This window comes from Lissotriton vulgaris, chromosome 8, assembly GCF_964263255.1.
Source record: "Lissotriton vulgaris chromosome 8, aLisVul1.2, whole genome shotgun sequence".
Classification (NCBI taxonomy): Eukaryota; Metazoa; Chordata; class Amphibia; order Caudata; family Salamandridae; genus Lissotriton; species Lissotriton vulgaris.
The window spans coordinates 1,226,375,513-1,226,402,889 of NC_141696.1; the positions used below are offsets into that span (position 1 = coordinate 1,226,375,513).

A 27,377-nucleotide genomic window follows, 5' to 3' on the forward strand; every position below is an offset into this window, starting at 1 on the left:
TAGCAGCTAAGAACGCTGGGGAAGACTGAGACGGAAACACGTAAGTCTCAGCGCAAACACTCTTCCCTAACTGAGCCTTCGGATTCTTACCATTGCCCTGCAGACAATAGTAGCCTTTATGGGGCACTATCCAGATCGGTAGAGGACTTTTCGCTCGCTGGTTAATACTCAGACTAACTCCGTATCCAGTGACGTTCCAACCACTATATGGTTGCCTCTCATCCTTCGGAATAGTCTCGACTGCATTAGTCCCTTTAATCATGTCGACTATGCCTCTAGCTAGAGGGCTATTCTTTGGATTGTCTTTCGGTGAACATAGGGGGTGGACACTGGGCATAGATGAACATGGTTCTATAAGCTCGAATCGAACCATTTAAACTGAAGGGCAAAACTAAATAAGGAATACCTTTATCGGTTGTATGAGGCATCAAACCCCAAATCCAGCAGTTTGTTGTATTAATCACTAACTGATGCTGGTGCAAAAGCTGTATGAAAGAATTATTAGAAAATTCCAAACGTCTGACTACCTCATATTCGGGCAAAGGATGAAAAGAATGAGAAGAAATAGTAGGTGAAGGTGTAGGTTGCACAGTGGAATTAGACATCATTTTAAAAACAAATGCTACATAACCAGCTATGAATATTACGAAACTCAATAGCAAAAACAAACATGGTATCAAAAAGCATTTCTTCGACATTATCTTGCATATACGTTTTTTAAAAGTCAGTGTCTGTACAGGCCTCTCCAACTCAAAGAAATCCATCCTAAACTAAATGTGCTGCCCGCGGTGGTTGGTTGATTCTGCTTGAGAGTTCCTCTGCTGCACCCAGGAAGGCTGCCTCGGGCCAACAGAACCCTCGACCTAGTGTCTCAGGCTTACACTCCCAAGACTGGTAGCAACCGCGACCCTAGAAGCAAGAACCGGATGGCAGTTCAAGAAAAACAAAAATGAGTAGATCCTTGGTGGAGAGTTAACCTGCAAACAGTAAAAAAAATCAACTTTATTAATATTTTTATTTGTCCATAATTCTCGATCTCAGATTGTTCCGATCTCTTCCAGATTGTTCTTGATCAGTAAACAAAAGGTGAGGCTCTGTAGTGTCCAATCGCTCTGCAGGAGGTACTGATGCTTGTAAAATTTGATCGCTCTCCTTTTCTGAGCTAGTTCCAATCAAACGGGCATCGCTGAACAGCAAGAATCACGGCGCTGCTTCTGTCTCAGAGTCCGCAAGACCTTCCTGGACCCACTTGTCATAGGGCAAAGGCAAAGGTGCCTTTTTGGTGTGCGAGCCATGGATCATCTGTAGCTTGAGGAAGACTATTGTGTACCTGTTGGCGTAAAACACTCATTTTAGTTGTCAATTCACGCAAATAGTCAAGCAAAACAGGGTATTCGAGGTCACTAAACCTCGTCGGTCTTGGTATGCCCCAAATATTCGCCGGGCGACCAAACACAACCTCGTATGGACTCAAAGCCATTCTTGAATGTACAGTCATTCGGGTGGACAAAAGTGCTAATGGCAAGGCATCTGGCCATTGCAAACCAGTGCTTTCTTGAATTTTGGCCAACTTCAACTTAAGGGTGCCATTATAGCACTCAACTAAACCAGCTGATTGGGGATGATTTGCAGCTTGGAATTTCTGCCTAATCCCGAGACCCTCACACACTCTCTTCATAACTTGACCCACAAATTCACTTCCGTTATCACTCCAAATGATTCTCGGCATTCCAAATCTCGGGAAAAACTCTTTTATCAAAACTTTCGCTGTGGACAAAGCAGTATTGTCCTTAAGGGAGTAAGCTTCTACCCATCTAGAAAAAGAGCAAACCACCACTAACACATACTTCAAGTTGTTGCATCTTTCCATATGGATAAATTCTAGCTGCAAAGCCTCGAACGGATACATAGGAGGAGCAAAATGACCAGCTGGTGTTGGAGTTCCCTTACCAGGATTATGCATCAAACACACCATACAGTTCTTAACTAAATTCTCTGCACATCTGGGGATCCCTACATTCTGTCAAACCGGAGGCAACAACTTGCAAATCCCTTTCACACTAATGTGTGCCATTCCATGTGCCATTGTAACAACTGGAAGCACATACGCGTTGGGCAACAACCATCTCTGATGTTCGGACAAATCAGTCCAACAACCATTCGAGTCCAATCTACCCTTACTCTCTCTCCATTCATCCAACTCTTTCTCTGTAGCCTCACTCTGAATAACTTTCACGCTCTCAATGGTGTCTTCGCACATATTCTTCTCTGGAACCCATCTCGCCGGACCCACAACATACATTCGACTCATCACGTTCCTAGCAGTTTCTTTCGCAACTTCATCCGCAAACGCATTACCACGGCCAACGTCATCCATAACCTTTTATGGGCACTGCATTTCACGATCGCTATTTGCAAAGGTAACGTAAGAGATTCAAGGAGTTCATTCACCAGTTGTCCATGCTGGATCTTCGTCTCATGCGATGTCAAAAACCCACGTTCACGCCACAATCGTCCAAAGCTATGAGCCACACCAAACGCATACTGACTATCCGTGTACACATTCACTAGTTTTCCTTTCGCCAACACACATGCTCTCGTAAGTGCAATCAATTCAGCCGCTTGTGTGGAATTATGTGGGATACGTGCAGCTTCAACGACTGTATGCAAAGTCGTCACAGCATATGCTGCAGTTGTATCGCCATTCGGTAATTTGTAACACGAACCATCAACCCACAAAGCATCATCACAGTCAGGAAGAGGAGTATCCCTCAAGTCTATTCTCCCTTTCGTCTCTTCTTCGGTTCTTAGAAAACAATCGTGCTCCTCTTCACTATCATCATCTGTCTCAAGCGAAATCGGCAATAATGTAGCCGGATTCAAAGTATTGCACCTCTTGATGTGCACATGGCTCGCTAACAATGTAAGTTCATACCCTGACAACCGAGCACTAGTTAAGTGCTGTGTCTTCGTACGATTCAACAAGGTATCCACTGCATGTGGAACCATAACCACTAACTTATTGTCCATAACCAAACCCGGGGATTGTCGAATCGAAACAGCCGCTGCCGCTGTAGCTGTCAAGCAACTCGGCAACGCTCTGGCTACAGGATCTAAAGTAGACGAAAAGTACGCACATGGGCGTTGTTTCCCGCCAAACTGCTGAGTCAAAACCGATAATGCACATCCCTCTCTCTCGTGGACATACAATGTGAAAGGCTTACTGTAGTCGGGAGTACCCAACACAGGAGCCGAACACAACGCATTGCGTAACTCAGAGAAACTCTTTTGACATTCATCAGTCCAAGGAATCGGATTTGGAGTATCCTTAACCGTAAGAGCTATCAAAGGCTTCGCTAGAAGAGGAAAATTAGGGATCCACTGTCTACAGTACGACGTAATGCCCAAAAACGCACGTACTTCTCTATGTGTCGTAGGGACACTCATTCTCGCGATAGTCTGAATTCTTTCTGGGGTCAGTTTCCTTCCCTCCTTCGATAAGAGGTGACCTAGGTAGGTAACTTCTTGGCGACAGAATTGTAATTTCGAGAGAGAAACTTTATGATGGCAATCAGATAAATGAGACAACAAGGACACAGTGGCATCCTTACATATGTCTACGGTATCAGCAGCGACCAACAAATCGTCAACATACTGAATAAGGGCTGCACCTTCAGGAAAAGCTAACAAGTCAAGTTGTGTCTTCAAAGCTTGACTGTAAATCGATGGACTCTCGCAATAGCCTTGAGGAGCGCGTTTAAAGCGGAAGCTTCGTCCTCCTAAAGAGAATCCAAAAATATCTCTACTCTCTATGGCAATCGGAATGCTGAAGAAAGCATTCTTCAAGTCGATCACCGAAAACCAAGTGGCAGAAGCTGGAATCAATGTGAATAATGCAGTAATGTCGGGTACAACAGGGAATTGCGGAACAACAATTTTGTTCACTTCACGGAGGTCGATAACGAACCTATATACAGGAGGCTGTGAAGAATCAGTTCTCTTCAGGACAGGCAAAACAGGACTATTACACACATTACCTCGTGTCTCTTCAATAACGCCCTTGTCAATCAGATCATAAATGATCGCCAAAAGCGCTCGTTCACCGTCACTTGAAATACGATATTGTGGAATGCGCGGTAACTGAGCATTCGCCCTCAATGTCACAACATATGGGGGAATGTCTAACAGGCCCACATCATTTGGACCCGTAGCCCATAATGAATCAGGTAGCGAAGACAATTCAGGTGGGAGACGATCTTTCGAGATATATATTGGAGAGATCACATTCTCACCCAAAGTAAGATGTACTCCTGACGGAGAACAGTACATGGTCGCATACAATCTCTTCAACAAGTCCAAACCTAGCAAGTTCTCATTACAACCTGTAGTCAAAAGAAGGGGTGATTCAAACCTACGAGGACCAACAGAAAGAGGCAATGGAACGGAAATCGGATTCATAACGGGGGCGCCAGAAAAACCTATAGAAACATTATTAAAGCCAGACAAAGGTGCACCAGGGAGTTTAGAACGCATAATAGAACTCTTTGTAGCACCAGTGTCTAGCAGAAAAGGCTCTGACACACCTGATGCAATCACTTCCACGTAGGGTCCACTCTGATCTACCAGAACTGAAACAACTCCCTCTCTTTGTCTATGGCTGTCCTAGCAATCATTACCTTGCTCTTCATCGCCTTCAACATAGTAATCATCCACGTAGTATTGTGTAGACCTACCAGACGAATTCTGCTGTTGGTCAAAACTGTTTATTGAATTCTGCGGAGGCAAAGGGCGCGCGTTCTGTCCGCGACCTCTACCTCTAGGCGCTTGTTGAGCACCTCTCCCTCTAACACCAGGAGCACTATTTGCACGTTGCAACAGAACCGGACAACTATTCTTGTAATGACCCTCTTCTCTACAATACGCACACTGATTAGGCCCATACTGAATACGCTGTTGAGGAGTCTCGTCTCTTTGCGAGTTCCTCGAATATTGTGGTGATTGTTGATAATCACGCTGATTATTAACACGGGGTGGATAAGCTTGTTGTAGAAGAACTTTAGTCTTCAATTCCTTAGTCTTCTTATCCGCTTTCTCTAACTCATCCTTACGCCTATTCTCATAGTACTGAGCCATAGCAAGAATCTGCGCCGAAGTAGAAACGGGCCAAGCACTCTCGGAATCCTTCAACTTGGTACACAACTCAGGAAGAAGATTGTGCACAAATTTATCAACGAATAATCTCTGGCCACCCTCGGTAGCCATATCCTGACCACTATGATCAACGAACGTTTCTTCGAAACGCGAGAAAAAGTCCGAAACAGACTCATCTTTCTTCTGCTTACAAGCAGACAATTTGTCCCAATTAACACGGACTTCAGGCATCAAAGTCTTCATGAAAGTAATAATTCTACCAGGAAGTTCAGTAATAACATTTTCAGGCTTAGCACCTCCAACTTGTCTATCATTTGCCGCAACAAGATTCACCCACGAATCACCCAATTCATTATCATGATCTGTATGTCAAATGACATTCCAGATGGGCTGTGGAACAACGTTCCCAAACAGCATGTCTATATCCGCCAAATTCATAACGCACGAACTCACAGTTTGCATAAGTTCTTTATAATATCCCGATGGATTCTTCCGCGGATCAGGTAAAGTCTGCTTAAGCTCTAGAACTTCTGCACGCTTCCATGGAACATGAACCCACACTCGCTAAAAAATGCGCTAAAACAGGTGGAATAGCAGCAGCATCAGCAGGTCTCCATACTGGAGGAACCTCTCGCATTGGATACTGACGCGCATGTCTCCTAACTGACGAATCTGGCTCAAACAGCCGTTCAGTATGGACATTGCTTCGAAGCGACAATAACGTCGACACCGCTTTCTCGATGTCATGTAGACTCACAATCGTTCCTTTAGCAAATTTGGAACGCAATCGGAACAATTCTTCAGGAGCTTTACCCACTTCGTCCGTCCATTGTTCATGGAGGAACGCACACATAAGTTCAAAAACATAACGCTGCTTTGGTGCTTCCCATTGCCGGAAAACATCCATAATACCCTCCAGATCGTACTGGGACTTATACGTCACCCATCTACGTGCCATATGATCCAAAACCACTCGCTCATCTGTATCAGGCAATTGGCTACGCAGCTGTCTACGCTCACTCACAGGAGACATACCCAATTGTCCCAACCAAGGAGTCAAGAAACCAGAAAAAGCAGCTGTCATCCGCTGTCTAGGAGAAGGAGTAGTCGGAAGGACAAGAGGAGACGAAACAGTAATAGAAGAATCCATAGTCGGAACAGGCATAGTCAAGTCAAGTCAAGTCAGAGAATTTATATAGCGCACTACATACCCAGAGGGTCCCAAGGCGCTTAGAGAGGGGAGGAAGATTACTTGTCAAATATCCATGTTTTAAGCTGCTTTCTGAATGCTAGGTGGTTCTGGGTAAGGCGAAGGTAAGCGGGGAGTGAGTTCCATGTTTTAGCAGCCAGGTATGAGAAGGATCTGCCGCCCATGGTGGTCTTGTTGATGCGAGGTACAGTGGCGAGGGCTTGGCTGGAAGAACGTAGTTGGCGGGAGGGGGTGTAGAAGGACAGTCGTGAGTTGAGGCATTCTGGTCCGATGTCGTAGAGTGATTTGTGTGCGTGGGTTAGCAGTCGGAAAGTGATCCTCTTATTGACGGGTAGCCAGTGGAGGTCTTTAAGGTGACCGGAGATGTGTTCGTTGCGTGGGATGTCTAATATGATCCTGGCTGAGGCGTTTTGGATTCGTTGGAGTTTCTTCTGGAGTTTAGCGGTAATGCCTGCGTAGAGGGTGTTTCCGTAGTCTAGTCGGCTCGTGACCAGAGCATGGGTGACTGTTTTCCTTGTTTCGGTGGGGATCCAGCGAAATGTTTTTCTCAGCATGCGAAGAATGTTGAAGCAGGAAGAGGATACGGCGCTGACTTGTCTATTCATTGAGAGTGAAGAGTCCAGTATGATGCCTAAGTTCCGTGCGTGGTCTGTCGGGGTGGGTGCCTTTCCGAGGGCTTCCGGCCACCAGGAGTCGTCCCATGCAGAGGGGGATGTACCTAAGATGAGGACTTCTGTTTTGTCTGAGTTCAGTTTCAGACGGCTTTGTTTCATCCATTCGGCAACTTCTTTCATTCCTTCGTGTAGGTTAGTTTTGGCGGTGCTGGGGTCATTGGTGAGAGAAAGGATTAGTTGAGTGTCATCCGCGTAGGAGATGATGTTGAGGTTGTGTTGGCGGGCGATGGTCGCGAGGGGGCTCATGTATACGTTGAAGAGGGTGGGGCTGAGTGAGGATCCTTGTGGTACGCCACAGATGACTTCAGTGGCCTCGGACTTGAATGGTGGGAGGCGGACTTTCTGAGTTCTTCCGGTGAGGAACGAGGTGATCCATTCAAGTGCTTTTCCTTGGATTCCGATGTTATTGAGGCGTTGTAAAAGGGTGCTGTGGCAGACTGTGTCAAATGCTGCAGAGAGGTCGAGGAGGATGAGGGCGACTGTGTCTCCATTGTCCAGTAGAGTTCGAATGTCGTCTGTTGCTGCGATGAGGGCGGTCTCAGTGCTGTGTTTTGCTCGGAAGCCAGATTGTGAGGAGTCGAGGGATTTGTTGGCTTCGAGGAAGGCGGCGAGTTGGTTGTTGACAGCTTTCTCGATGACTTTGGCCGGGAATGGAAGGAGCGAGATGGGGCGGTAATTTTTGAGTTCGGTGGGGTCCGCTGTGGGTTTCTTCAGAAGGGCGGTGAGTTCAGCGTGTTTCCAGTCTTCCGGGAAGGTGGCGGAGTTGAGGGAGCTGTTGATGACGTCTCGGAGGTGCGGTGCTATGATGGAGTCTGCTTTGTTGAAGATGTGGTGAGGGCATGGGTCTGTGGGGGATCCTGAGTGGATGGAATTCATCAGGCGGATTGTGTCCTCAGTGGAGATTGGGTTCCAGTCGTTAAGGGTGTTCACGGGGGGAGAATGTTCAGCACAAGGTAGGGTGGGTTGGTTTCCGGGTTGGTTGTCGAAGCTGTTGTGGATGTCTGCAATCTTGTTGTGGAAGAATGAGGCTAGGGAGTCGCAGAGGGCTTGAGAGGGGGTGATGTCGTTGGAGTTGGCCGAGGGATTGGAAAATTCCTTGACGATGTTGAAAAGTTCCTTGCTGTTGTGGGCGTTGTTGTCTAGTCGATCCTTGAATGCTGTTTTCTTGGCCTTTCGGATTAGTTGGTGGTGAGTGCGGGTGGCGTTTTTGAAGGCGTCCTTGGTGCTAGTAGTTGGGTCTTTTTTCCAGGCCTTTTCGAGGGAGCGGCAGAGTTTCTTGGACTTCTTAAGATCACCGTTAAACCGTGAGGCCTTTTTGCTGGCAGGTTTGTTTTGACGTTTCTTCAGTGGTGCTAAGGTGTCGGCGGTGTTGGATAACCATAGGGTGAGGTTGGCGGCGGCTTCGTTTGCGTTAGAAGAGTGGGCTGGGGTGTTTAGAAGGAGCGATGCGGAGATCTGGTCTGTGGTGATTTTGTTCCAGTTTCTTTGCAGAGTTGGTTGGAGGTGGTTGGTGGGTTTAGGCTTGTTGTAGGTGAAGTGAACGCAGCTGTGGTCAGTCCAGAGGAGCTCCGTAGTGTGGCTGAAGGAGACATGATTGCTGGAGGTGAAGATGGGGTCGAGTGTGTGACCTGCGATGTGGGTGGGCGATGTTACCAGTTGTTTAAGTCCGAGGTTGGCGAGATTGTCCAAGAGGGTGGTGGTGTTGCGGTCGTTGATCTTTTCTAGGTGAAAATTGAGGTCTCCCAGAAGGATGTAGTCTTTGGAGGGGAGCGCGTGAGGAGTGATGAAGTCCGTGATGTCTTCACTGAATTTTGCGCTGGGTCCTGGTGGTCTGTAGAGGAGGGTGCCTCTGAGTGTGGTCTTGGGGTCGATGAGGATCTGGAAGTGAAGGTGTTCAGAGTTGGTGAGATTGGCGTCAGAGCTGGTTGAGATGCGGATTGACTTCTTATGGACGATAGCGATTCCTCCTCCAGTATGGTCGGTGCGGTCCTTACGAATGATCTTATAATCTTCAGGGATGGCAATGGTGATGTCTGGGGCGGAGGAGGCGTTCATCCATGTTTCTGTAAGGAAGGCGACGTCCGGAGAGATGGTGTCTAGTAGATTCCATAGGTCAATGGCGTGTCTGTGGACTGATCGGGTGTTGAGAAGGATGCACTGTAGGTGGTTGGGGTCAGGGGTCTGTGTTGTGGTCGTAGCGGAGATGTTGTCGGTACCGATGAATTTGCAGGAGTAGCAGGAGAAAGGACCATGGGTGTGTCCAGGAGCGGCTTGGACGCAGTTGGGGGCGCGGCCGGGGTTAAGGGCTAGGAGGGTGGCGGCATCGTAGGTAACGCGGGGGGGCTGGGCAGCGCGAGGGGCAGGGAGTCTGGCGCTGGGCGCGGGCCAGGCGCGGACGGGCGTAGACGGGCTTACCTTTGGCGCACCTTCGGCGAGGCCGTAGCGGGTGGACGCTGCGCGTGGAGGCATTGGCCATAAATGGATGGTGGAGGGGGCGGAGCGTGGGAGGGGCAGCAGCTGGGAGGCGGTAGCGGGGAGGAGGGGCGGGCCAGGAAAGTGCAAGCAGCAAAATGGAGGGTGAAAGTGTAGCTGAGGCAGGGGCAGCAGACGGACCAGCAGGTCGGAAAACAACACAGCGTCACCACAGAGTCAGTGATGTAAGTTAATGGGCCACCAAATGCAGCGTAAGCACACAGGCACAGCGCTGTTTAAAATCGGGCGCTTGAGGGCTAAGATTGCAGTAAAGCACACAGGCAGAGTTACAGCGCAAAGCACAAAGCACAAAGTGAACACAGCGTCTGCACAAGTACAGCGCTAGTTACCCAATTCGAGCTGCGGTGCTCACAGTGCGTGAGATCAGCGAGGGAGGGAGGGAGGGAGGGAGCGACCGTTCGGGAGCAGGTCCAGGTGGTCACAGAGGGTCAGGGGACGAGGCGATCCCTGTGTTCGTGGGTGGGAGGGGCAGCAGCTGGAAGGCGGTAGCGGGGAGGAGGAGCGGGCCGGGAAAGTGCAAGCAGCAAAATGGAGGGTGAAAGTGTAGCTGAGGCAGGGGCAGCAGACGGACCAGCAGGTCGGAAAACAACACAGCGTCACCACAGAGTCAGTGATGTAAGTTAATGGGCCACCAAATGCAGCGTAAGCACACAGGCACAGCGCTGTTTAAAATCGGGCGCTTGAGGGCTAAGATTGCAGTAAAGCACACAGGCAGAGTTACAGCGCAAAGCACAAAGTGAACACAGCGTCTGCACAATTACAGCGCTAGTTACCCAATTCGAGCTGCGGTGCTCACAGTGCGTGAGATCAGCGAGGGAGGGAGGGAGGGAGGGAGCGACCGTTCGGGAGCAGGTCCAGGTGGTCACAGAGGGTCAGGGGACGAGGCGATCCCTGTGTTCGTGGGTGGGAGGGGCAGCAGCTGGGAGGCGGTAGCGGGGAGGAGGGGCGGGCCAGGAAAGTGCAAGCAGCAAAATGGAGGGTGAAAGTGTAGCTGAGGCAGGGGCAGCAGACGGACCAGCAGGTCGGAAAACAACACAGCGTCACCACAGAGTCAGTGATGTAAGTTAATGGGCCACCAAATGCAGCGTAAGCACACAGGCACAGCGCTGTTTAAAATCGGGCGCTTGAGGGCTAAGATTGCAGTAAAGCACACAGGCAGAGTTACAGCGCAAAGCACAAAGCACAAAGTGAACACAGCGTCTGCACAAGTACAGCGCTAGTTACCCAATTCGAGCTGCGGTGCTCACAGTGCGTGAGATCAGCGAGGGAGGGAGGGAGGGAGCGACCGTTCGGGAGCAGGTCCAGGCGGTCACAGAGGGTCAGGGGACGAGGCGATCCCTGTGTTCGTGGGTGGGAGGGGCAGCAGCTGGGAGGCGGTAGCGGGGAGGAGGGGCGGGCCAGGAAAGTGCAAGCAGCAAAATGGAGGGTGAAAGTGTAGCTGAGGCAGGGGCAGCAGACGGACCAGCAGGTCGGAAAACAACACAGCGTCACCACAGAGTCAGTGATGTAAGTTAATGGGCCACCAAATGCAGCGTAAGCACACAGGCACAGCGCTGTTTAAAATCGGGCGCTTGAGGGCTAAGATTGCAGTAAAGCACACAGGCAGAGTTACAGCGCAAAGCACAAAGCACAAAGTGAACACAGCGTCTGCACAAGTACAGCGCTAGTTACCCAATTCGAGCTGCGGTGCTCACAGTGCGTGAGATCAGCGAGGGAGGGAGGGAGGGAGGGAGGGAGCGACCGTTCGGGAGCAGGTCCAGGCGGTCACAGAGGGTCAGGGGACGAGGCGATCCCTGTGTTCGTGGGTGGGAGGGGCAGCAGCTGGGAGGCGGTAGCGGGGAGGAGGGGCGGGCCAGGAAAGTGCAAGCAGCAAAATGGAGGGTGAAAGTGTAGCTGAGGCAGGGGCAGCAGACGGACCAGCAGGTCGGAAAACAACACAGCGTCACCACAGAGTCAGTGATGTAAGTTAATGGGCCACCAAATGCAGCGTAAGCACACAGGCACAGCGCTGTTTAAAATCGGGCGCTTGAGGGCTAAGATTGCAGTAAAGCACACAGGCAGAGTTACAGCGCAAAGCACAAAGCACAAAGTGAACACAGCGTCTGCACAAGTACAGCGCTAGTTACCCAATTCGAGCTGCGGTGCTCACAGTGCGTGAGATCAGCGAGGGAGGGAGGGAGGGAGGGAGCGACCGTTCGGGAGCAGGTCCAGGCGGTCATAGAGGCAGTAGTAGCAGGAAGAGACAAAGTTGGCGGCCCCTGAGAAGGCTGCGCCAAAGGGACAGTAGCCAACGAAGGAGCTGGCTGTGGAGGAATTACAGGAGGCAAAACAACCGGCACTTGCACAGCCACGACTGGTGGCGGTGGTGCCGTACCATTCTGCACATAAGGTGCCTGTGAATTTAACAAATGCGACATTAAAGGATCTTTCGCAAGATCCTTCTCGTCTTTCTGCTCTTTAGACGGCAAGACGGGGTAGCATCTGTCTACCGCTAACTTCCTCACTCTAAGCATCTGCTCACTTTCCTGCTATTCTTCATTATCTCTGTATGCAATGGCAGCTTGCACCATAGACATACCCTTCTTATTTTTCTTCGCTAACTTGATTTCTTTCTGTTTGGCTTCTTTGCGCCATATGCGGAAAGAGTCAAACATCGCCGGCCGGGCTTTCTTCTTGAACAACTTCACTTCAAGGTTATCCAAGACTTCTGTCTCAAAACTACCATAACGGGGCCACTGTAGGACACCGTCATTCTTTGTGTATTTAACCCAAATCTCATTATAGCTAATAGGACCCACGCCATGCTTCACATATAGGTCGTAGGTAGGAATTCCAATCGGAGGAACCGGACACGAATCCTCTAACCGGGAATCCCTCAAAGTACCACAATTAAACAAATTCCTAAGACTACTAAAACCAGGCATCTTGCTCACTAGTGTAGCTTCAAACAACAAGAGGAATCTAAAATCGATAATCTCGTGAATACACGAATCCCTTGGCTTTGGGGCCTGCGGTCCCAAATCAAAGCTATCCACTAAAGGATACAAAACAAACTAAGGACTAGGAGACGCTCCGTTTATACTTAACTGAGTTGTCGATGGCGTCACCAGAAGACCCGTCAATCGTCTCGCTCTACAAACGTCTAAGACTCCAAAACAGGGCGGCAGTCAGGGCAGCAGTCCTTCGTAGCCGTCGGAAAGCGGGAAACCTCGCAGCAAAGACTTTCGGACCACGACGACATACAGGGGTCGATGAAGTGGCTGGCCTTCCTCCAGAATTTTCTCACGTAGATTCTCACGAACCTCTGGCTTGGACCGGTACCGCTGAAGTCGCCCCACATTGGGCGCCAATTGAGGTACTGGGTTTTTCAGAACCAGTACTAATCCGGTAACCCAGCGGTGTCAGGGCAACACCCAAAGACCCCGGATTCCCCTGTCTTGGCAAACAGAGACACGGGATACGTCTTGATGACGTCAAAGACCAAAGTTTATTGGTTGCAACCAGGGACAGAGATCTACGAAGTACACACGGGTAGTTCGTCAGAGACTGCGCACTTAGATAAACGGAGCTCGGTCTTTTATGCCGAAAATCATGCCTCAGGCAGCATTACAATTTTCATTTGGTGCATTCAAACTGACCAATAACAACCTAGCATTTCAAAAAGTAGCAAATGACGACAGTCAAAGACAATCCCATTTTCCGTTGTCCAGCCCACCAAAAACGATCGCACACATGCTTGGTTTCCTGTTCGATCAGGCCGGACAAACCCATCATAAACCCTTCAACCCAGATCGATGATCAAGTCGCAAAGGAAAGGCATAAACAGATGGAAAGGAGATAGAGAGGTGGGAACAGTGTACCATAAACTCGGGCACGTCCTGCCCTTTGATCTTTATCAGACCAGCTGCTGAACAAGGAACTGGCTCAGCGGGATTCGCCCCAGGCGAGGAGTCAGTTCGGCCTGGTCAACCAGAAGTCAGCTAAGGCGTACGTGTCTCAAGGACTTTCTCGGCCACAGTCATCGGGCCTATGTTAGGACAACCACACAAAATGGCTGCCACATACAAAATGGAACCCGGAGGTTCAGACTAAATCCTCGAATACAGAGTGTTCTCCTATATCGAAAACACTCATACACGTTACACTCGGCATTTGCGGTCTGTTGAGACCGAAATCGTCCATTTCCGACGATCTTTATAAATCTGGTTCGGAACTATCGAACCCAATTCAAAACCACAGAACCACACCTCTGCTTATTAAAAAAAAACAAAAAAAAACTTAGTGCTCCATAGGTCTGCAGACGGGAGGGCGGGCCTGTAGTCGCACTGTCATAAAGGTCCCCGCCTGGCCCATTCACCTAGTTAGCCTCATCTGTTCCTGCATATTCAATCTGGTTGGTGATGCACATGCACACAGCCAGCTGCCGTTCCTTGTTGTTTGTGGCTTAGCCACAGCTGCTTCGCGCAGTGCTGGTTACTTTCAGCCACTTTTCCAGTGCTTAATTTGTGACAAAAGAGGTGCCGGGGCTATTATTAGGGAGCAGCTTTTAAAAAATATTTTTTTGTGTCACCCTGCCTAAGAAAGATCACAGAAATGGTACAATTGGATACTGCGTTTTGTTCAAAGACAAACAGTTAGAAAATCTGCACTTGCATTTATATTATTTTTAAAGGAAACTTAACCCGAAATGCAAATGTGCCCAGACAGCGTGTGATTTTTTTTTTTAAACAAAATCCAAAGACAATTTTGGAACGCGTGTCTGTAGGCAAGTTTGTAACACATCACATGTTTGGTTTTTACACTGCGCTCAACGCAACATACACTCCAAATACCACTCAGTGCCACATAAGTACACGCCACATAATTACACTGCACTCAATGCAACATACACTCCAAATACCACTCAGTGCCACATAATTACACTCACATAATTACACTGCACTCAATGCATCATACACTCCAAATACCACTCAGTGCCACATAATTACACGCCACATAATTACACTGCACTCAATGGAACATACACTCCAAATACCACTCAGTGCCACATAATTACACACCACACAATTACACTCTACTGAATGCAACATACACTACACACAATACCACTCAGTGCCACATAATTATATGCTACATAATTGCACTGCGCTCAATGCAACATACACTCCAAGTACCACTCAGTGCCACATAATTACATGCCACATAATTACACTGCACTCAATGGAACATACACTCCAAATACCACTCAGTGCCACATAGTTATATGCAACATAATTACACTGCACTCAATGCAACATACACTCCAAATACCACTTAGTGACACATAATTACACACCACATATTTACACTCTACTGAATGCAACACACACTCCACACAATACCACTCAGTGCCACATAATTATATGCTACATATTTACACTGCAATCAATGCAACATACACTCCAAATAATACCACTCAGTGCCACATAATTACACTCCACTTAATTACACTCTTCTCAATCCAACGTAAATACACTCCACATAATACCACCCAGTGCCATATAATTACGCACCTCGTACTTACACTCTACTCAATGCCACATAAATGCACTCTATCTATCTGTCTAGCTATCTATCGCCCTCACTCAATATGTCTTATCTATCGCCCTCCCTCTATCTATCGCCCTCCATCTATCTATCGCCCTCCCTCTATATATCGCCCTCCCTCTCTATCTATCTATCTATCTATCTATCTATCTATCTATCTATCTATCTATCTATCTATCTATCTATCTATCTATCTATCTATCTATCTATCTATCTATCTATCTATCTATCTATCTATCTATCTATCTATCTATCTATCTCATTCACTCTATGTATCGCATCACCACAGCATCACTCAGCACCACCACAGCATCAGTCTTTGCAACCATTCAACAACAACTGGTTCAAATATGCTCTCTCAATGTTTCAAGCTTTATTACAAATGTCACAAAAAGATGTTAATATTTCACTTCTGTTCTTGGATTTTCGTCACAATAAAATACAATGAACATAATCTTCACAAAAGTTATTTACAAAAGTTTAAGTTATTGCCGTTATACATTACAAAAACTTTTATTTAAGTATTAATTATTAAAAAAACTAAAGGCCATTGTTATTTGTAATATCAATACATCTAAGTCACGTAAATACAACACATATTGCATTACAAATGCTATAGGTGTCACATTTGCGAAAGTTGAAACTATTGGCATTGTAAATGACAAAGCTATTAATTTAGCTATTTTCAAAACCAAGACATAAATAAAAAAAATTGTCATTTACAATACCAATAGCTCAAAATTTCCTAATGCGAGACCTATTGCATTGCAAATGCTTGTTTAGAACTTGTTCCATATCGGTCTCTTATTAGTTGTCCTGCTGCTACCACTCTATTAAAGATTACACTCTTGACCATACTGTCTTATGTAATTACCAAATGATATCCAGTGTTCCACTGCTTTTGAATTTTTCAGAGAATGTCGCTAAACCTCAACTCCAGGTATTTCTTTAATCTGGAGTTGCATTTGTATGCTCAGTTGGTATACGATTGCAGATAGAATGTAAGGCAATAGAAATGCTTTGCAGATGGCCTTTTTAACTTCTCACTCATGTCCGTTGTTTTGTGTATTAGTTCTATTTCATGATACAAAGTATCTATTATTGTTAAGGGTTTTTGCATATACTAATGAAGTGGCAGTACTAGTGACATAAGGAAATTTCTTCCTTACCTCCCGGACAGCACAAGGGAAACGGTAGTCCGTGCCCTGATCCTCTCGAGATTGTATTACGCCAATGCTGTCCTGGCCGGCTGCCCAGGCTTTCTAGTGAAGAAACTACAGGTAATACAGAATTCTGCAGCCAGACTTCTAGTCAGTGTTTCGGCCCGTCAGCCTGTGCGGTGTTATCTTCGCGCTCTACCCTGGCTCCCTGTGGAGGCCCGTGTCAAATTGAAAACACTCACGATAACCCACAGAGCCCTCTACCGTTCGGGCCCTAAATAACTACAGAAACGAGTTTTGGAAAAAGAAGAACAACGGTGGAGGATTCCCAACAGAACAGCACCTGGTCAAATATTCTCCCAAAATTATTTTAGACCCACACTATAATACATGGGACAATATGTGTGCACACTTCAAAAACACCCACCGTTACAATGTTGGTTCAAAACATGAACTATGAAATACTTTAAACAAGGTCAAGGTGCACCACTTCAGAATTTACAAGAACTGATAACTTTGATGAGGTTAACAGCAATAATCACATTAGTTGTTACTTGTGTTCTTTAAGAGTTCTTTTATTGAGTTCAGTTGTAAGTAAAAAATCACACACAGGAGCTACAGCCGACGCGTTTCGTCCTCTTGGGACTTCTTCAGGGCTGTTTACAGAAAAATGACAATATACAAAGACATACAGTTAAAATTTACATTAAAAACAAAAGCAATTCTGCTTCTATAGACAAAGCCAGGCTTAAAAAAACAGTACATTGCAGGATTAAAGACTAGTGCAAGGATTATATACAATTTGCCAACAATAGTTAGAGTAGAAGATTTTGAAAAATTAAAAGACAACATTTTAGAATTTTTCAAAAGCGGTCAGCATGTTCTAGGTTGTTGCATATTGTTCACCATAAAGGTCTATCCCTCTTATGTCTGTAATCCACCTCAGAAAGCCATAGAGCATTCTATATATCTATAAAGAAATGGGAACCCCAGCATCCAGAGGTAACATGGAGGAGTAATCAACAACTTTTCAGCAGAAATAAGTAGCGCTTAAGTGAAGAACATACCGAAGTAAAAGATAGGATATAGGGCAAACAGAGTGTTTTAAAAACTCTCCTCAAAGACAGCTCCACAACAATAATGCTTTTTTGATTAATAAGAAAGAAAAACTAATTACATATTGTACATCTCATTATCCTATAGGGCAAACAGAGTGTTTTAGATATTCACCTTAAAGACAGCTCCTCAACAAAAAAGCGTTTGCGATTAGTAAGGAAGAAAAGCTAAATCGATGAGCTAAAGGCAATGGACATGAACACTTCCATGGGGCTTTTTTCATAGTGGTCATCCACAACCATTAGGGTAGCCAGGTATTTACATATACGAAATGAACAGACGGCCACTCACTTACATCAAAAATATGGATGATGGTCCAAAAAGAGCTGGAACCAGGGTAGTAGAAAATGTAGGTTCAGTCTGGCTATCTACAACAAGACAAGGAGGGAGGATGGGGATAAGAATTGTTAGAAACTAAGCGTGCATGACATTGAAATGGGAATCCTTCCCATGGCTATTCCTGTCCATAGTCTTTGTTAAGCAAAGCATTTTTAGTATACAAATTTATTTATTTATTTATTTATATGACTGCTCATTGCTAACTAAGGAGCCAATGTAGGCAGAACCTTATAGAATGTACGTCCTCTAAACATCAAAATATGTGCTTGTTAATATATCTTACCTATTGTTGTTGATTTGTTATAAGGAAAGGGGTATTAATCCTTCTGCTTAGGCACTCTAAATAGAATGTAGAGGAAGGAGAGGGGAAAAAAGTAACAGGAATTCAGTATAAAAAAGTAACCCCAAAGGGACTTAATTTTTTTAATTTTTTAATTTTTTAAAAATCCTATCTCTCTGTGTATGGACACCTTTTATTGTATCTGCTTAATTTAAGTGGGCAAAAATTAAATTTAGTTAAAGAACCCCAGTTTCTAAAATTAATGAACTAACATAATAATTTGCCTAGGGTGATCTCTATAAAGACCCAAAGTTCTGATAAGCCCATGTTTAATCTGTTGGATAAACCCTCTTACCTTAATAAAGTGAGCTAAGGCATCCCCTGGTTCCTAGATCCACCTGCAGTACAACGTCCTCCTCCGTCAGGTAGCAGCAGACTACAGAAACATTTTAACTCAGTTTATATATGGGCTTTAATTAATCTTAATTGAAAACACCTGGTTCAGTTTGGCAAGTGAATTGATAATTGGCATGGCGGCCATGTTATGTAAGTACCCTATTGCCATTCTGCAATGCAGTATGAAGTCTAAACAGGCGCCATATTGGTTAAGAGCGTCTATGTCCCAGAGAGATTATTTGTCTATATTATAAAGACATTCGGCACTATTATTGGTAGACAGCGGAAAAGCGGAATTTAATGGATCATTGCGCTCTCTCAAAACAAATGTGAAGCGCAAAAAATGAAATTAGAAACAACATTCGGGAAAAACTTGCGTTGGCGTTCTAAATTATCCGGGGGGCCCAAGTGAACTATTATTGAGTAATTTAATGAACGCATTGTAGGGATTGCATCCCAAAATGAAGGGAAAGGTAGTTAAAGCCTTTCTAAATAACATACAAGGATCGATCCGAAATACGGCGGCCATTTTGTGTTCGTCCGTGTTGTGAAGCCTAAACGGGCGCCATATTGGTTAAGAGCGTCTATGTCCAAGACAAAATATTTGTCTATATTGTGCTGGCGTTCTGCACTATTGTTGCTAGACAGTAGAAAAGCGGAGCCTCAATGATAATTGTGCTATCTCAAAATAAATGTAAAGCACAAAAATGAAATTAGAAACCCCATTCGGGCTGAAATCGCGTTGGCGTTGTAAATTACCCGGGGGGCCCAAGTAAGCTATTATTAAGGGATTAAATGATCGCATTGTGGGGATTGCATCCCAAAATGAAGGAAAAGGTAGTTAAAGCCTTTCTAGATAAAAATACAGGGATCGATCCGAAATACGGCGGCCATTTTGGTTTGGGCATGAATGCAAGAAGCTTTAAGAAAGCAAAGTGTGTTCGACGCAACATAAGGGGCATGCATCAGTACCCGTAACGATTTCTATAGTTTATTTTTTAATTTTTTAAAGATATATCTGTGTCCTTGAGCTTTTTAACTAGAAACCCTATTGTCCAAATATCAATGTGCACAGCTGCTATGCTGGATTGACTCTTGTAAATATTATTGATGAAGTATTCTGTACAATATCAGTATCAACTTTAAGGTGACATGGTATGGTTACCAAGTGATAATAACTACAGAAACGACTAGCTGGGAGACAACTACGCTCTTCCAGCCAGCAGCTGATGCTGACTCCCAGGTTCTCCCGCTATTGGTTGGGAGGGAACTCCTTTTTACGCCGCGCCAGTCTGGCGTGGAACAAGTTACCCTTGGCACTGCGTAACACACAAGATCCCTTGGTGTTTAGGAAGAAACTAAAAACATTCCTTTTCTAGTGACTTGCTTTTCAGCATTGTCTCTGTCCGTCTTCTTTCTGGATGCAAGCGCCGGGACACCCATGAGTAGCTGAGCGCTATACAAGTTCAAATAACATAACATTAATGCAGGAAAAGGTTCACATTTCTCTCATTGTTTGCAATTTAGTTTGACAAGTTTGATAAGCTACGGGCATAAGCTGCTGAGCTAAAGCATATTGGGCGATTCAGTATTTACTGCCCTAACTTGAAAGACCCCATGTGTATTATACACAATTAAAGTAACAAACCCAAAAAAGGAGCCACAGGTTGAAAACTAACATCCCTCGAGGACTTGTTTTGGATTTCCTTAAAGAGTTGAACCAGATTACAATCTATCTGCAATTTTAGTCTGCGTACAGCATTTTGAGTCCCTGCCATTCTGGGTATTGACTTTAGACTTAACGGGGATACTAACACAGTCCTGCTAATGTATAAACCTAAGTCTTGGACATTCATGATGCTGACTCTGCTGTTGCATTGACGTTGCTTGATCTTCCTGCACATTCAAGACACCTTAGACTAATCTCACTTGTCTAGCACCAAGAAAGTGGTGTGGTGTTCGATCCTGATGAAACCTGGTTTAATTCTTTCCTGAATAACCAGGGTGATTCTGACGTCTTGTTTTTCAACTTAATTCCCAACATTTACATGAATCTCTGCAAAAACGTGGGAGGATGTTCCATAATGTCTCTAGTGTTAAGCAGGTTATTAAGCTCCAACCCCTTCTGTGTACATTCGCTAAAGTCTACTACTGGACTTGCAGCAGTTGGTGATAATAAATGTAACATAACAGGTGTTACATTTTTTGGCTATGTGTATAAACCAGAAAAGTGAAAACTAAACATCCCATACATCGTTTTGACACCGCTCAGGAAAACGTTAAGACATAATCATCTGTGATTTTACTATAGTTATGCATAGTGAAATTAAGGACGTAATAGATCCATCAGATCATTACATCATGTTGTTTTGTAGAATTAGCCTCCCTTCAATCAAATAAAAATATCAGCTATTGCAAGAACAGTTATTGATTTAAAATGCAATTATTGCAGTGACTGAATAAACACTGTGAAAAAACCTTTACAAATTCTGTCTAAACTTTGTAGTCATGGTTTTCTCTAAATCAATTATAGAACTCTTACCCCATTACTTAAAAACAAGTATACATACATTCTGGGCTCAATTGGCAGTCCAGGAAATCTTTTTAACCCCTTCGACGCTCATGACGAGCTGAGCTCGTCATGTAACGCGGGTTTTTTTTAAACTCAGCGCACAGCGGGAAAACGGCCCGCGCGCATGAGGTTAAGGCCATTTATGGCAACACATCAGCCTATGTGAAATAAACGTGAACCTCAGTGATTAATTTGTGCTGTGGTGCAGATGGTGGTACTGGCACTCTTTTTCCGAAAAGTGTTGAGGGCCAGGAAGTGGGAAGAGACATCTAGGAAAATGTTTACAATGGGAATAAGCAGTGATGGGAAAAGAACCAGCAAGAGTCTGCTAAAGAGGGAGGAATTGTAAGGTTTTTAGAAGAGGGATGAGGGGAAATAAAGACTAGACAGCCTTGGAATTGGGTAAACCAGGGCCTTTTGCAGCATCAGCGTTGGCCTCTTAAAACAAATTTGTCCCCCCGGCCCCCCCTCCCAAAAAAAAATATTTGACCCTAGCAAAACTCATTTTTCAAGCCATTGAAATGCGGCAAAAGCCTCCAGACTGAAAAAGCATAGGCTGGTACAAATCTTGTGGTCCATGCAAGTGGGCACGGAGTTATTTTCTGGAAACGAAGTTGGGGGGTGGGGTCGCAGAAAGACATCCTTCTTATAGGGAAAAGTTGATCATGTCTGAAGTATAAACTTACAGCAGAAGGGATACCTTGGCGATATCCTCTGAATGAGGAGGTTTTAATGAAAACAGATTTGTCTTGATAAACAGGTTGTCTGGTCTGCATTTGGGATAACTGTAGGTTCAAGAAATGTAGGGTACATTAGCTCTGTTTTACTGAGCTTTACTGAGCATGCGTAGGTGAAGCATTTTTTGTTTGTCATTTATTTGTTATTTCATTCTTTTTTAACACGTTTATTTATTTTGTAGATGCTGAATGCTGAAAAAAAAACATGTGAATTACAGTGTCAAACAACATCAACATATGAGCCATGCTATAAAAAGTTGAAATCGGGAGAAGCCTCCTATTTGAAACCTCTAGATGGCATAGAAGGACTGCAAGAACAAGAAACCGTTGGAATTGAATCTAAAAGTGAGGATTCATTGGACCGTAATCCTTGTAATACCTTAGGATGTCCTGCAGTCCAAGAACAGATTGAAAGAGAACCTCAGTCAGATGAAATCTTAACTCCAGGACAGGAGACAAATAAAACCGGATCAAAATCAAGTGAAGTCATTGACTCTAAACCTTGTGATACGTTAAAAGGAGCTCCAAGCCTAGAATCAACATCTGATGCCGTCCCACCTACAAAACAGAAGGCGATTGAAATCGAATCAAAATTAGATGAGATAGTTCTCCCAGGACAACCGAAAATTGAAACAGGATTGCAGTATAAAGAGGTTTCTTATTTAGGCTTGAGTGGTACATTAGAAGTGCCTCCAAGGCAGGAAACCAATGAAGAAGAATCAAAACCAGTTGATACGTTTTACTCTGTTTCTAGTTATAGTTCAGAAACAGTTCTATTGCAAGAAACTATTGAAAAAGAGTCCAACAATACTGGATCTGCCAACGTTTGTGATGACAAAAATGAGGAAACCTCCTATGAGGCTGGACATTCAGATGTGTTTGAAGCCCATGAACCTGATCACCATATTCTGTTGGTCAGTCAAAATGTATATTTTTAAATATTTAACATTATTTGAAATAGCGCAGTACAGATGGTGGGAGGGGGTTATTATGTTTTCATTATAAATGGCGGTGCATATTAAGACTAACTCTTTTTATCATTTCCTAGGTGCAGAAAGCTGAAAAAAGAGCAAATGTATTGGAATATGAAAGTGAACTAACAGATGAACCATGTTCTAAAAAGGTTAAAGCAGAAGAAGCCTGCCACTTGATCCTTCACCATAGTTTAGAAGGACCACTGCCAAAAGAGATTCTGGAAAAGGACCAAAACAAGAGAGAAGTTTCAAATGTCCAGACGGACGTGGAAAGTGTGAACACTTTAAATGAGACTGAAAATTCTGATGTTTTTAAAACACCTGAAAGTGATAGGAATAATTTACAGCACAATGAATCCTCCAGTTCTGTTGCCACAGAAAATGTGTGTCAATTTCGATTGGAGCAAGAATGTTCCCCCATAACAGAATCAGCAGAGCTAAACACAGAGGAAAACACAAAAACATCATTGTGCTCCAAATCCCAGGATAAGAGTAAGATAGAAAAATATGAGACTAGTAAGGTGTTTATAGGGCCTCTTTGCAAATCTGATGAATTGAAAAGGGAAAACAGCACAGACAGTATCAAGGTTGGTACAGCCGAAAGTGCAGAAGGTGCGACTTCTAAGCTGTTTTTCAGTGAAGCCAAAAAAGCTGGTGACTCATTAAATAAAGCTGGGGAGAAAGTTGAAATAGATAATGAATTAAGCCAGTTCTATAAAGAACTGGAACAACTTGAAGATAATGATGACCTTGTGGACAGTGTACAGGAAAGTGAACAGAGTCTGCCATCTCCTCAGAATAAAGGGGGAGCACATAAGGCGGACTCAGCATGGCAAGCGGGAAATAAACACAAAACCTTTTCCAGTTATGTTTCAGCCAGTTTGGGCGCAGAACAGCAGTTTGGTGGATTTGGTGGACACATGCATTCGAGGTGTTGGAATAGTTCAGTGCCTCAGTCTTGGCCCAGTTGGCAACAGCCACAAACATCAAGTTTTCCACAGGGTCCACCTTTTACACCATACAGCCACAATCTGACTTACCAACCATATCCAACAAGCACTTTCCCCCCTCAAGTGCCATTTCCTGCTTATCCGAATTATGCTCCACCTTCCAGTAGTTACAGCACCCCAACATACCCTGTGTCTGCTTTCCCCCTTCCAAGTAGTGCACCATATTCCAGTACCTATAATTATGCAGCCTATCCTGGACCGACACCAACAAGTAGTTTTCCCCCACCAAGTAATGCACCATACCTCAATACACCTCTCACAAGTTCTCTTCCTCCTGCTCCACCAAGATCTTTTCTTCCTCCTACCCCAAGTTCTCTCCCACCTCCACCAAGTTCTCTGCCGCCTCCACCAAGTTCTCTACCTCCTTTAAGTTGTCTCCCTCCTCCTCCCCCTCCAAGTTCTCTCCCTCCTCAAAGTTCTCTACGCTTGCCTCCACCTAGTCCTCTCCCCCCTCCTCCACCTAATTCTTTCCCCCCTCCACCAGGTTCTCATCTTCCTCCTCCACCAGGTTCTCATCTTCCTCCTCCACCAAGTTCACTACCTCTTCCCCCACTAAGTTCCCTCCCTCCTCCTCCTCCACCACCACCACCACCACCACCACCGCCACCAAGTTCTCTCCCTCCTCCAGCAAGCTCTTTCCCTCCTCCTGCAAGCCATTTCCCACTTACTGCTCCTGCAGGCTCTTTTTCTCTTCCTCACCCAACCACCTTAAGGCCTCCAGGCTCGTTGCCGCTGCCAAGTACTGTACCTCCTCCTACAGTAAGTGCTTTTCCACATCCGCCTCCCATGTCTATCCCTCGTCCTTCTGCCAGCTCTGTTCCTCCTCTTCTCACAAACCCTGTGCCACGACCTCCTCCTGCCAACTCTTTTCCTCATCCTCCTCCAACCTGTTCTCTGCCTTCTGCCACAGTAAGCATTATAAGTCCACCGACATCTACATCAAGTATTAGACCACCTCCATCAAATTATTTTAGTCCTCCCAACCGAGCTCTTACTGATTCATTATATACAGGAAATAATTGTTGCCCTCCCAATACTGCAACTGTTCCAAGTACAGCAGATGTAGGAACCTCATTGTCCCTTCCAGGCACTGACCCTCTTGGTGGTAATAATCGTTTAGCCAGAACCTTACCTCTTCAAGGCACTGTCTCTCCTCGTGATAAAATACATGCAGGAAGTGCATTCCCCCATGGTTGCAAGGACCTATCCAGTGGTACTCTAGGATCAACAAATATGCTTCCTTCTTTTAGTAATGTATCTTCTCAAGATGCATCTCGCTGTGGCAATGCTTGTCCCAGGCCACTTACGACGCCTCCCGTTTTTGCCCCTCATTCAACAAATACAGGTCCTTATCTTAATAAGCCACCTTTAGATGAATCACACCCTGTGAATAAATGTCACTATTCCCGCCCTGGGACTCCTGTTGGTGCACCACAGTCTGTCCATATTGGTTATCAGTCTAATGCCAACGAAGCACTTCCATTGAGTACCTTACCCCCTTCTTTGAACACTGCTAATTTCAATAAACCACAACCAGGAAGTACCTTCTCATCTTCAAGTCAGGGATTAACTTTACCTCCTCCAAGGGTTGGACATCCTCCCACTGCACCCTGGCAGACAAACACTCTGCAGCCTCCAAGGAATGGACTTTACCCAAATACATCATGTCCGGCAAGTACTTTCCCCCCTTCAAGAACTGTTCCACCATCTAATTCACCAAATTTTGAAAGTCCTTTTCCCCGTTCAAGGAATGAACTGCCTTCCAATTCTCCTGGTCAGTCTGGTACTTTTTTGTCTTCTGGATTTGGACCACCTCCAAGTACACCACATCTCACCGGTGATTTACCCTCACCAAGAAATGGATCTTCTCCCAATTCACCACATCCTGCAACAGTTAATTTACCTTCTTCAAGGCATGCACCTTCTCCAAGTTTACCAAATGTATCATCTAATTTACCTTCCTCTAGGAATGGTGAAAATTATCCTTCACAAAAAAATGGACCTCCACCTCGTGTGGTAAATGGTGTACCGCCCTTAAATTACACCTCCCATAACGATAACATTTATGTTGAAAATGATTTCCCTCTGTCAAGGTATTGCCCTCCTAATAGTGCGCAAGATAGGGCAAATAATGTTTCCCCTTCAAGGCTAGAATCTCGTAGTAGTGATTCACCATATTCAAAAAATGATTTTCACCCTCCATGGTATCAACCTCCTAAAGGCGAACCACATGCTTCAGTTGAATTCCAACATTCAAGAGCTCATACTGATAATCCTTCAAGATATCGTTCCGACAAACCACTGAAATCAAAGAGCTCTTCAAGATGCCGAAGTCCAAAAGACACACAGAGTTCGGAATGCAATTTCCTCCCTTCAGTTTATCACCATCTCAGTGGTACACTACAATCTAAAAAGGATTCCTTCTCTTCGAGGTATCGACCTGCTGATGATAGACCAGATTTAGAAAATGATTTCCACTCTTCGAGGTATAGCCCTTCTCAGGATTCATCAAATTCAGAAAATGATGTCCCCTCTTCGAGGTATCTGTCTCCTAATGATGCAACACACTCTCCTGCTGCATGTTATCGACCTCTTGATAAAGCACATTTAGAGAATGATTTTTTACCTTCACATTGTCGAACGTCCAATTCGCTTTCTGGAGAAAATGATTACCCCTCTTCAAGGTATAAACTTCCCAATGATGCACAATGTGCTACAAATGATTTCCACCCATCAAGGTATAGACCACCTGTAGATGTACCAGATGCAGTAAACAAATTCTCCTCCTCGGGGTACAGATCTCCTAGTGGCACACAATTTGCACCAGCAAATTTGCCTCTTTCAAGGTACGGTTCTCCTTGTGATACACCACATTCAGAAATCACATTCCCTCCTTTAAGACGTGGTTGTCCTCCAGATGAACCATCAAGTCTTTTTCCATCTTTAAGAAGTAGAAGCCCCACAAATAAATCCTATGTGGGAAGTACTTTCCTCTCAAAAAGAGAAGACCATCATCAACATTCACGACATAGGTCATGTGCTTCTCCTCTTCAAAGTAATGAACCTCATCACAACGGTTATGATGGTTACCGTAAAAGGAATGCCAGTAGCATGTGGGATTGTCCCAAGTCTATTGAGGAGAGTGAGTCTAGTGATGAGGATGATATGTACAAATTTATGGCCTATGCTGATCGAAATAGTGATGATGATCCGGCTAAGAGCGATGATCTCTGTAAAATCAAAGCGGAATTTTGGAAAGAACATGAAATTGAATACAAATCTGAAGATGTGAATCGTTTTTCATGTAGAGCAGTACCTTCAAAGCCTTCGGAGCTCAAGCTTCTCATTCTTTTGAGGGGTGTTCCTGGTTCGGGAAAAACAACTCTAGCCAAGTAAGTCAGATACTGCAAGTATGATCAAATGTATTGAATGAATAACTTGTTTTGTGTAGCGCGTCTGCCTCCAGGCTTCTTGAAATTAAATCGGAATGGAATACCTTATGTTGGGGCACTTGTCCCGTTTAAAGTTTGCATTTCCCTGATTTTCATGACATAAACCCCGTATATAATCTAATGCTGTAAATACACATGTTTATTGTTGAATTAACATAGCTGTCAAAATTGTAACTAAGACAATATTTTTACAGTTGCCTTTTAAGTTGAAATGTTGAATTAACTTA

At 44.9% G+C, this 27,377-nt stretch overlaps 1 protein-coding gene across 3 annotated transcripts in view; it reads left to right on the top strand.

The window, feature by feature from the left end:
* The window catches only part of LOC147698523 (uncharacterized), a 583,184-nt gene that overhangs the window by 112,363 nt on the left and 443,444 nt on the right, over window positions 1-27,377 (top strand). For all 3 annotated transcript variants that reach the window (XR_015299347.1, XR_015299348.1, XM_086935123.1), the window contains exons 2-3: window positions 21,897-22,628; window positions 22,763-27,090. Coding sequence is in view for 1 of the 3 variants with exons in the window: in XM_086935123.1 (XP_086791249.1) it covers window positions 21,897-22,628; window positions 22,763-27,090 (5,060 nt within the window). In the remaining 2 variants the exon portion in view is untranslated. The remainder of the gene's footprint in view (window positions 1-21,896; window positions 22,629-22,762; window positions 27,091-27,377) is intronic.